This window comes from Bos javanicus, chromosome 20 (genome assembly GCF_032452875.1).
Source record: "Bos javanicus breed banteng chromosome 20, ARS-OSU_banteng_1.0, whole genome shotgun sequence".
Lineage (NCBI taxonomy): Eukaryota > Metazoa > Chordata > Mammalia > Artiodactyla > Bovidae > Bos > Bos javanicus.
Genome location: NC_083887.1, coordinates 15,476,637 through 15,489,003, shown reverse-complemented (window position 1 = coordinate 15,489,003; position 12,367 = coordinate 15,476,637). Strand labels below are relative to the sequence as shown.

Below are 12,367 nucleotides of genomic sequence, written 5' to 3'. Positions count from 1 at the left end.
ATTCCACTCTCTAAAATCTCTAAATGTGCTTTTTTCTTCTTTTTTCTTTTTCCTTTGGCCTGTTTCAGACCCAATCCATCTCTAAGACCTCTCAGCTCTTTTTGGCAGACCTCTATTATTAATCACTCCCTTATCAGTCTTTCCTCCATAATGCTAGTCTAAGCCATTCCAGCTGCAATAGCCACCTAAGTATACTAAAGAACTCTTGAAAAATCTCATGTAGTAATACAGGAAAGGTTCTTGGCCACTTGCATTTTATTTTCATCTACCTACATGTATAAGCACATGGGCTGCTATTAGAAACTGCTATTAGAAAAATGCAGTATACCTAGGATCAGATGGTTTCATTTCCCTGGAGATAATGTTTGTGTTATAACCATGGAAATATACCATATCACAAGATATTCTACAGTATTTTTATTTTTGCATACTGTCATTATTATTAGCAGTGTCTTTATTAAAGAATATGGAATGCCTCCTCTCTCAGCTGTCCAAAGGATAAAAAAAAATAAGTTGTCATTGTTCACCATCATTGCCAGTCAACTTAGTCAATTTTGTTTTTCTTCTGGACTGGCCTGCTCCTCCGCTACCTTTGGTATGATCTAAAATTAAGAGAATGGGGAATAAAAATGGCCTGTAGGAGACTTTAGATGTATGACAGGCAGTGCAGGTTTTGAGAGGCTAATGGGGAAAGCACAATGGAAGAAAAAGCCGCCTGAAAGAAAAGAAAAGGCATTGAAAATTAATGTTCCTACTTTATAATTTTCCCAAAAACCCAAGAAATAGCCAAGCTGTTTCCCAGGGGCCTACCTATAAAGGCTGTCTATAAAACTAAAGCCAGAGAAAAACTGTCTCTGGGCTTAGGCACCAGAGATGGACTCCAGCTCCTCTTGGATGCCCAGTACTATTCAGAACATACACTGCGTGTGTGTCATCCTGACTTACGTCCATTCCTTCCCAGCAGGTTAGCGACCTTGCCCAGAATGGAAAGAAGTTGGCAGTCAGTCACTTCAGTTATCTGGAGCAACCATCCTGACAAAGTCACTGACAGGATTGCAAATTTTTCGCTCAGTGTATTACTTATGGATATTTTATATTGATCAGAATAGACTGTTCTATAAACAATCCCCAAAATTTCAGTTTAATTAAGTCAAACTCAGGTTTTATTTCTGTTCATATCACAATCAAAGGTTGCATGGGGTGTGAAGAGGAGAAGAATCTGGTCTACATAAAGAAGGTATCCAGGGGTCCTTGTACCTATGGTTCCATCCTCCTCCAGGTGCAGAGAATCCTCTCCAGCTACCGAATGGGAAGAGAAGATCACTCTGGAGGTATTTACAGTCCAACCTTCAAAGGAAAGATATTAATTCTGTATGTATTATATTAGCCTAACATCAGCCTCATTAGAAAGGAGGTTGAGAAATGTAATCCAGCACTATACCCAGGAAGAAAAAGTCTTGGATACTGGTGAGCATAATCACCACCATCTAAAACATCTTTAATCCATAACAGGATGTTTTAACCAAACAGAAACTATTAACACAGGTGTCAATGTCATTAATGATTATTAAGGTTATTTCTAGAATTGTGGATACCCACCCAGATTCTTTACAGGAACTAAAGTGCATTAGGGGCTCTCTAACACCCTAATGCATGGTCAATCCCTCCTAAACCTTGACAGCCCTGTGCATGTTCATAAATAGATCACCATTACACAACTGCATTGTGATATGCATAGAGCACGTTTAGTCATTATTAAAAATGATGTATCTATACAATACAGTATACACTCTCAAACACTACATTGTCAATATTTACAACTAGACTCCTGTTTCTATTAATACTGTTCTTTTAAAATTAAAACTAGCTTTCAAAGTTTCCTTTCTCTCTTTTTAATTCTTGCAAAGACAGACTAATTGCTTCCAGGAACCATGAAGCACACTATATTTCATAGAATGCTTCCCCTGCAAGGACTTTGGAGAAGTTTCAAAACTTCCTCATCAATCTCCACAGCCAGCCAAATAACAAGATAGGTGAGTCCTGTTGCCTCCTCTTTTCTTCCCCATTTCTTCTTCTCCCAAACTACTTCTTTTTCTTTCTTCAAAGATGAAACCATATGAGACACAAAAGGACCACTTGCCAAAGCAAGACAGCTCCTTGAAATTTTGTCCTGGCAAATTTTGTGGCAGTCTGAGCAATTGTTCAGGATTACAGACAGGGAGCCTGGAAATACCTGAGATAGGATTAGATTTGGAATTACCTGTGGATCCGACTCATTTCCCCATCCTTGCCCTTGCAAAGTGATTTATTTGGAAAACAAAATTCACTGGAGACTTCAGTCTCATGGATCTAGATTTTCTAGAAAGATCTAGTTCAAGGATAAAATAGGTCTGCTTTGATTCTTAATAAGTGGACTTGAAGAACAAACTGGATTGCTCTCTTCTTCACTTGGTCAGTTGTGCAAAACCAGTCTTCTGGGTTTCAAATATCCCTGCCTAACATCTGAGATTGGGACACTCTTCTTGAAAGGCTGCTATAGTCCCTTGGAATTGTGCTCTCTCCAAAAAAACAATGAACATATTCTACTTTTAAAAAATGCATCAATAATCAGTACAACCATTGATCTAGGAGGTGACATTCTTCACATAATCATCCAAATGACAGATTGTTCAAATGCCATACCACGTGTATCACTACCATTATCAGCAGTTCCCTGCCATCTGGGCTGGGAATGCTTTTTAGTAGAGAACAAAGCTTTTTCACATTTATAGATAAAGCTGAAAAAACAAAGACCCATAGGAAAAGCAATTCCTGACTTTCCCTCTTCTGTTATTTGCTCAAATCTCCTTGGCTCAAAACCTCATCAGCAGACTTTCCTGATGGTAGAGTGGGTGAGAATCCACCTGCCTATGCAGGGCACATGGATTGGATCCCCGGTCCAGGAGGATCCAACACGCCTCAGAGCAACTAAGCCCATGCACCACAGCTACTGAGCCTGTGCTCTGAGAAGCCACCACAATGAGAAGCCCACTTACCACCACGAAGAGTAGCCCATGCTCCTCACATCTAGAGAAAGCCCTCATGCAGCAATGGAGGCTCAGCACAGCCAAAAATAAATAAGCTAATTAATTAACAAAAGATTAGAAGAATCTATAAAACAAACAAACAAAAAAACCTCATCAGCATCTCCAGCTCCCTCTCTCCTCACATCCAGGCACCAAGTCTTGCCAGTTCTTTCTCTGATGTATCTTTCAGTCTTACCAGCATCCCACATTCAGGCATTTACTGTTTCACACCTGCATCATTGAAATTACCTGCAAACAGTACACATCTTTCATTAATAGTGGTCCCCATGAATGAAAACCATAGGTCGAGTTTTCAACCTGGTATTATAATGATTCCATATATGATCTCAAGCATTACTGAATGTACCCATTAGTGTAGGAATCTTCTGCTTTGGCTAAAATGGTCTAATTAGTATTTCCAGAAGGATCTGCTATCTCAAATTTATATGTTTCTTATGGGTAAAAGTTGCTCAGCCATATCAAACTCTTTACAACCCCACTGATCCTCTGTCTATGGAATTCTCCAGGTAAGAAAACTAGAGTGGGTTGCCATTCCGTCCTCCAGGGGATCTTCCCGGCAAGGGATCAAACTTGGGTCTCCTGCATTGCAGCAGATTTTTTACCGTCCAAGCCACCATGGCCACCCACCTAAAAATTCTTGAGGCTTCCCTTGTGCATCAGACAGTAAAGAATCTGCCTGCCATTGGGAGACTCAGGTTTGACCCCTGGGTTGGGAATACCCACTGGAGAAGGGAATAACTATGCACTGAAGTATTCATGCCTGGAGAATTCCATGCACAGAGGAACCTGTGGGCTATAGTCCATAGGGTTGCAAAGAGTTGGACATGACTCACTGACAAACACTTCCACTTTATATGTGAAAACCACTGGGCAAAATCACAAACATTACATAAATATGAGTTATTATCTTGTACCTACCCCTGGTCGCCCTGTTATCACTCTTAAATGGTTTGATGAATTTCTTCTTATTCATGCACTCTGCCTCTTATTCTGCTCAGAACATTCTTCCTCTATCTAGCTACCCTAATCCCCATTCCTTTGATTTTAGATTCATCTTCTCTCTCTTCCCAGATTCTTCATGTTGTTATAACTCATGGGAAGTTTTGAGTCTGCATCTTTCTCTAGAATCACTACCTTCATAATCAATCCAGACTGATGCATGTAAGGAATCCAGATAAAAATTTCATTACAAGCCCTCACTTGATATAGGGAATTGGGCTGTCTTTGTCACCTCGTGAAGAACATCTGCCCTTTTCTATCACTCCTCATGTGCTCAGAGCTCAATCCTGGATGCTCTACGCAGTTTTCTTTACCCAATCTTCCCTACCATCCCCCAGCCCACAATGGTCATTGTCCTCCAAATTCTTAGAACCACTCCTGTATTTAAATAATAACTATATTCTGCTGAGTGTTTACTTATTAGCCTTAGTAGTATATTCTTGAATACCCAAGTAGGTTGAAAACAGGGTGTCTATAGCAGCTTATATTATAGTCCCATATTTCAACATTATCCAAAAGAGCCTGACACGTGACAGTTGCTAATTGTTTATCTGGGCTTGTTAGTCACACTGGAAGCGACTGATTACAACACTCTCTTTCTTAACTGGAGTGTTAACATGGGCTCAAGAAGCCCTGTAGAAAACAGAAAGCCACCATCTCCTTGGAGGAAAAGATGACAGAGCATAAAGCAAAGGCCAAGAAGGGTGATATCCACAATCTGGAAGACAAATGCATCATTTTACTCAAGGTCAGGGATGTCCTCATGTAATACTTTTCAAATGAAAAACTCCAGACAGTTCTTGTTATCTCGATTCCTATCTTGACTTTTCATTATCAGAATATGTATGTACATACATTGCCTAAATTAGGCTTCACAGTGTCCTCTTCTCTGGCCATAATAGCTCTGACTTTGTTTCCCCCTTGAGGCTTACTTGGGTTTACCTTGCCCTACAACTATCATTCTGACACCAGAAAACAGTGAAATTAACAAACATAACATGGGAAACAAGAAGCCTTACTGATGATTCCACAGGGAAAAGAGAGCATTTGAATCAATCTTAATGTAGTAATAGATCTTCCATTAAAAAATTCCACTATCAAGTGAGACCCAGCCAGAAAGGAAAATGCCCCTTCAGTTTTAATTAAGTGACAAACCTCAAAACAATGTGTCGCTTCATTTGAAACCAGGGAGGCTATTTTCTTCCAGCTGGACATTGTGGGGAAGACAGGGAAGGGGGCTTATCACTGTCAACTGTGCTAAAAAGGCAACACAGGCCCCTGGCTCTTCTACTAGAATCTGCATTTCTCTTCTGCAAGTCCCCCACCTTGTCCATATTAATTAGACAGATGTCTAAACCTTCACTGTAGATGTCAGTCAGTGAAAATGTATGGTTTCAAGGTTAAAAGATGAAATGCCACGTTCTCTTTCCAGAGACAGGAATTTTTAAAAAAGAAACTAGCATGAGTTTCTGTGCTAAAACAAAATTTATTTCTCTAGGTGTCAGATCCCTGATGTGTATAGCAGGATCTTCTCCTGATAACAGTATTTTTTTTTAACTTCCACTTTAAAATTATACAAATAAATACAAGCAGACAGTGCTTATGATTAAAATAAAGATGTATATGTTACTGACATCAGTTTATTGTAGCATTACCATTATTAAAGTTCTTTATTGTCACAGGGAAGAGTGAAGGCCAACTTTGATGCATATATACTTTACCTTAATGCAATAATTTAAAAGAAAAAAAAAGCATCAGGGGCTCTTTAGTGCTATGTAGCTCTTTTGCACTTATTCCTCAAATCTCGCTATGGTTTCGGCAATTATACTCTAATTAAATGTTCCTTCCCCATTCCTGTGTAAATCCTCCAAGGCAGGAAGAACAGAGGTCCCAAAGCCATTGACAAAGTTCTGCAAAAGACACAAATAAATAGAAGTCTCAAGACTCCAAATGCTGATCAAGGTAAAATTTGGATGAGCAATTTAGGACTCGAATTATTTTATCTAGAGAATTTGTCCTTAAAATATAGGAAGACATACAGCAAAGATTGGTTTTTCATATAGCTCTACTTAAATTACTGTGAGCAAAAAAAATAAAATAAAAAAGAATTTTCAAATAAATAAGTGATGGACTGGAAAAATCTCTCTCATTTTATCCACCATAGCCCCTTTTAAGCATTATTTATGCCAAGCTTCCCTGGCAGGTTCAGTGGTTAGGACTTCCCCTTCCAATGCTGGGGGTGCGTGTTTGATCTCTGGTGGTAAAGCTAAGAATCCCACATGCCTCTAGCCCCCCCAAAAAACAAAACATAAAACAGAAACATACTGTAACAAATTCAATAAAGACTTTAAAAAATGGGCCACATCAAAAAAAAAAAAAAAAACACCTTAAAAAAAAAAAAGAAGCATTACTTATGCATAGAAAAATCATCCACTGAGTTCCCAGAGCACTTACAGTTTCTCTCTTTTAAGGGGATGTGATGCTTACTCTTGGTTTAGGTCTGAGAAAAAGATACCAAACGGAGATTCCGTTTGACAAACAATAAAAGGGCTACAAGTGATAGAGTTGTCTTTTCACTTTCTTCATTTTAAAACAAGAGAACTTTTTTCATTGGCAACTTTTTTAACACAATTCTCAAAATAGCCCAAGGAATCATTCCTAAGGTAAGCATGAATGGAGAAGGGAGTAAGAATCATTAACTTTGTGCAATTAATGGAAAAGAAACCATCATTCAACAGAAAATTAGAGGCTAGCTCTAATTATAACAAACTTCTTGATCCTGGTCACATGGATGGAAACTTACATTCAAATGGAGCAGAAAATCTTCCCTCCAGGGGGCAGTAAAGATAACCGGTTTTTCAGCAGGAGTGGCAAGGCTGAAAGGACTTTTTAAGAAGAAAGCTTGGAGTGCTCCATACATTACAATGACAAGAGGCCGGTTTCTGGGCAAACCTGTGTTGCAGGACAGTCAGGGCAAGGAGCTGTGTACAGGAGTCCCCTGGACTCCGCAGAGAAAGCACCCCTAGTGAGTCCTTTATTGTTCGGTCGCTAAATCGTGTCCTACCTACTGTTTGCGACTCCATGGACTGCAGCATGCCAGGCTTCCCTGTCCTTCACCATCTCCCAGAGTTTTCTCAAACTCCTGCCCATTGAGTCAGTGATGCTATCTAACCAACTCATCCTCTGCCGCCCTAGGGCCTCTATTTAACATGAGCACTTCTGAGGTCACAGATAGTGCTAAACCTGTGGGGGCCCATTCTACTGAAAGCCCCGATTTCCCTTTTGGAAACAAAATCTTGGTAACCAAGTGTCCTGGACATTCTGCAGAACAAATCTTGTTCAGTGTCAGGGTGCGCGAAATAGATTTATTTCCCATTCGGAAAAGGAGGAGAGAGTGAATTAGGAGGGAAAAAAATCTGCTTGCATTGGATAAACTTCTCCTTTCAGATTCCAAGGGAGGGCCAGCCAGAGCTCGGGCCCACCTGGACAATGGCACCCTTGGGACTTCTTAGTCTTTCTAGTCCCTAGAGCTGCTCTGGAAGCTGTGGCTTCCATTAACTTTAACTGTTGGGCGTCCCTGGTGGCTCAGACAGTAAGAATCCGCCTCCAGTGTAGGAGACCTGGGTTTGATCCCTGCGTCGGGAAGATGCCCTGGAGAAGGGAATGGCAACCCACTCCAGTATTCTTGCCAGGAAAATCTCAAGGATAGAGGAACCTGGCGGGCTACAGTCCATGAGGTCCGAAAAACCGGACTGAGCGACCAAGTCCACACACCCTCGCTTGAGTAAGTCCTGGGGCGTAGGCGGGATGGCTCCAGTTGGGATTAGTTTTCAGTGCACCCGCCCAGCACAAACCAGACCTCAGACAGTCGCGAAGGTGCGCGGATCCTCGGCACTCGGCGCCCCCGCCCGGCTCACACAACGTGGCCGGCTGGCGCCACCCACAGTAGGTAAGTGGCGATGCCAGCTCGTAGACTCGCGGGCCACCTGTCCGAATAAATCCGCTCTCCCTTCCCAATGAATGTCAGTTTCTTTGGTGAGTGCTGACAAGGCAGGCAAGGATAAATTCGTTCCGCTCTCCTTCTCTCTCCCTTTGGCCCAGCCTTGTACTTACTGATCCACTCAGACAACCTCTAGCCACTTGTTTTGAATCCAAGAAAACAAAGCATGGGGCTGTTTTCGGGAGAGTTACTCTGGGAGCCCACGCCAGCAGACGGAGACTCCCCGGGACACCTTAGGCACCAGGAAAAGCAGACCCTCCCAGCTTTTCCGACTAGCAAATTAGTGTTTTAGGACTGGCGAGGGCATAAAGGGAAGATGGGGAAGGAAGGATGAGATGACAGCGGGACGGGGCGGGCGTGGGAAATGAAGCGAAGTCCTGAACCTTAAGTTCAAGGTGTAGCAGTGAGGCTACACTGGATCGCGTGGGAGAGCCTTTTCTGGGCGCAGCGGCTGGGTGTACAGGTTCTTTTTTCGTGTGGATTTTTTTTTTTTTTTTTTTTGCCTTTAACGGCTGAAGCTTAAAGTTCCGCCGCGAAGATTACCGGGCAGAAGAAGCAGGAGGCAATTGCTGGAATCAAACGGATTCTGAAGCCAGTTTGAGCCAAGGTCTCCTCTCACAGAGCAGAGGAGTTTCTCTCTTGCCCGGAGGCTAGAGCCTCTTTACGAAGAGCGCCATCCTTCCCCGCTGGGGACTGAGGCTTGGGAGAGGCTTGGGTGGATGAGGTCTGGAAGCAGCGCGCCTAGCAGCTGTGAATGTCAGAGGGAAAGTAGCAAAGGCTTTGATTCCAGAGGACTAGGGGAGGCAGAATGAATGGGATGGGCCTACTCGCCGCTACTCCATCATCATCGGCGGCAGAACTTGCACTTGATGATCTTCTTAAACGCGTTTTGGAAGTCCTTGTTGAAGTAGGCGTAAATGACAGGGTTAAGCAGAGAGTTGGAGTAGCCCAGCCAGTTGATTATGGCCCCCAACAGGGTAGGCATGTGGCAGCTGCTTTCGCAGAAGGGCAGGACTAGGGCCACGATGAAGAAGGGCAACCAGCAGAGGATGAAGGTGCCCATGATGATGCCCAGAGTCTTCACCGTCTTCCTCTCGCGGGCCAGGGCCATCTTGCGCTTGGCCTCGGCGTTGCGCTCATTTTTCTTCTCGAAGGAGGCGGGGACGTAGGGGACAGCACCGCCTTCGCTGGGCAGCGGAAGGTGCTCTTTGGAGTTGCCCACCCGGTGCACTTCGATCACCTCCAGGGCGGCGCCTTCTTCGCCCTGCCTCACGGCTCCATTGGCGCACGGAGCCCCTGTTACCTTGTTCTCCGTGCCCTGCCTCCAGTCTCTGCTATCCGACTCACCACTCACGCTCTTTCTGGGCTGCGGGGCCGGCGATGCCGCAAGACGGTGGTTGGCTGCCTTCTTGTCCACCTTCTTAACTGTCTTGCGAATGCGGAATCGCGCGGCTCGAAAGATGCGCCCGTAGAGAACCAGCATGAGCAGCAGAGGGATGTAGAAAGCGCCGAAGGTGGAGTAAATAGTGTAGCCGTGGTCCTTGCTGATAGTGCACGCGTCCGGGTCCGAGCGGTCTTCCGGGGTGCGCCAGCCCAGCATGGGCGGGATGGAGATGAGGAAGCCAATGAGCCAGGTGAGCGAGATGAGCGCAGCGGCGCGCCGGGGCGTCCTCTTGTTCACGTAGTCGATGGGGTCGGTGATGGCCCAGTATCTATCCAGAGCGATAGCGCACAGGTGCAGAATGGACGAGGTGCAGCACAGTACGTCGAGGGCGATGAACAGGTCACAGGTGACCTGTCCCAGAGTCCACTTGTTGAGCACCTGGTACAACGCGGCCATGGGCAGGACCAGCACCGACACCATGAGGTCGGTGATGGCCAGCGAGCCTATGAGATAGTTCGCCACGTTCTGCAGGGAGCGCTCCAGGGCGATGGCCGCCACTACACACGCATTGCCCAGCACCGCGCAGAAGATGAGCGTGCCCAGCACTAGAGAGGTGATTACTTGATAGCTGAAGGTCACGTCGGAGATGCCAGTAGCGTTGCCGCGTGTCCCGAAGGGACCCTGGGACGACGTGGTGTTATTGCCCTGTCCGGGGCTGAGCACATCCATGCTTGCGCGCCGGGCAGGGGAGGGGGAGGGGAGAAAGAGCTGCTTCTGGTTCCCCCTCGCCCCTCCCCCTGGGGTCTCCCGCCCCTGTTTCCTGGGGAGTTTCAGCTAAGAGAGGATGCAGGGACTCAGGCAGGAAGTTCTTACTGCTCAGGCGAAGGCATCTTGCAGAAGCAGCTAGCTTCTAGGCGCTCCCTGGGCTCTGGTAGTGCAGCGCGCTCAGAGACTCCAGCTGGGAAACGAATTGGCTGGAGAAACAGCTCCGGGATCTCCGGGCGGCGGAAAGGTGTCTGGAACGTCTGTCTCTTGCTGTCCATTATACTTTGCCGCTGCCTAACTGGCTGCCATACCACCCGGAGTCTCCCCACCAGCAAAGAGTCTCCAATCTTAAAAGTATCTGGAATAGAGAAACACCATCTTCCACAGTCACTCTGTAACCCTCCTCTTCTTTGCTTCTCTCCCTCCTCTCCTACTCTTTCCTCTACTCTCTTCTCTTTTTCTTAAGCCTCCTCCGTCTCCCTCTTTCTCCCACTAGTCATCCCCTCTGTCTCCCTCTCTTCTCACTCTCCTTTATCTCTCCGGTGTTGCTCCGACAGCCAGACTCCCTCCCTCCTACGCTAACCCTCCGTTCCTAACACTTCTCCAACCCTGAGTGCCTCTTTCCCCTGGTTCCCCGCCCTCCTCTCCCTCTAGCTCTGCCTCTCTGCGTTCAAGTCCCTTTTTGTCGACCGAGACTCAGAACTCACTTACACACACCCGATCTGCCGATCAGACCAACATTACAACAAATAACTCCGCCTCCCACCCAGCCAAACTCGAGAGAAAAAAAAAAAAATCTAACTACATACATTGCTTCATATTTGTCAAATTCCTTAGTAGACTCAGCATCACTGAGTGGTAACAGGACAAGAGAAGAGGAGGCATAAGGAGCCTGAATGGGGACGTGGACAGTCCTGGGTCAGTCTGTAAATTATTACTAATAGATGGAAAGAAGATGGAATGTGTCTTAGCTTTTTAAAAATCACCCCCTTTTGTCAACTCACAGTCCAGCTTGTCTCCTTTGCCTCTGACTTTTTTTTCTAACCTTGAGAAATTGGGTGAGAAAGCAATTAAAAAGGACACGTCAAAGGAGAGGTGAAAAACTGCATTTCAAAGTGAAGAAAACCCGATTCGGTATGTGTTCTACACACACACACACACACACACACACACACTTGCCTTTCCATTCAGTTCAGTTCAGTCGCTCAGCCGGATCTGACTCTTTGCGACCCCGTGGACTGCAGCACTCCAGGTTTCCCTGTCCATTACCACATTCCAGAGCTTGGCTTTCCATTACCATTGCCTTTTTAATTTCAATGAACATTGTCATCTTGCACAGCTTTGTATCAAGTAAATTTAGGGGAGAGAATTTGTTTGACTTTGTGTTATAAATGAGGTTGGGCATTTTTTTAACGGCCCTTTCCTACCGGTTTTCCAGCATCTACGGAGAACTTGGTGGAATTCCTGGTCGCTGGTTGCTTCTTTGGGCTCAGAAACTGGGTTCAGCACCTGGGACAGCTCTAGGCAATAAGGACTTATGTCGCCACCTACCGGCAAATGCTTTAGAGCTCCATCTAGAAACCCTTGTCTTGCAGAAAATAGCATGTATTGAGGAAATCCCACAGCTTCAATAAAGAAAGGTTATTAAAAGAAAAGTAACTTTGAGTTTTCTATTTTTTCTATTTTATTCAAATGTTTCTTTTAGTATCATCTGTTGCTTTTAATCGTCTCTATCAAGTCCATTATGTTTTCTGGCTTTTTTTGAAAGCCTGCAACATGTCATTCACAAGTTCTGTCTAGAAATGCGATTTCAATAGACCTAGGAGAACACCTTCACTTGTGCTGATTTTGTGCTAACATATGCTGAATTTTGGAACTCATACATTTGCACACATTCATCAATGGGGAAAAAGCATTACTGGATTTTCCGAATGGGGATTACTTAACATAGAAGATAAAGACTGCTATGTGCTGGTTATCTAAGCTGTTTCCTTTACCAAGGAAACCAAATTTAATCCCATTTGCACCTAAGTAAAGAATGGGATTTCTAATCCACTAGAATAACATATAACAAAATTCACTTATACATTCTGATTTCAGGACTGAAGTAAAGTACAGAATGCAGTCCCAAAA

General features: G+C 44.5%; 1 protein-coding gene across 1 annotated transcript; it reads right to left on the bottom strand.

The window, feature by feature from the left end:
- Positions 1-6,565: 6,565 nt before the first annotated feature.
- Positions 6,566-11,132, bottom strand: HTR1A (5-hydroxytryptamine receptor 1A). Its single transcript, XM_061393440.1, has one exon. The coding sequence runs from the start codon at positions 10,196-10,198 to the stop codon at positions 8,930-8,932; it is 1,269 nt and encodes a 422-aa protein (XP_061249424.1). The 5' UTR covers positions 10,199-11,132; the 3' UTR covers positions 6,566-8,929.
- Positions 11,133-12,367: the final 1,235 nt, after the last annotated feature.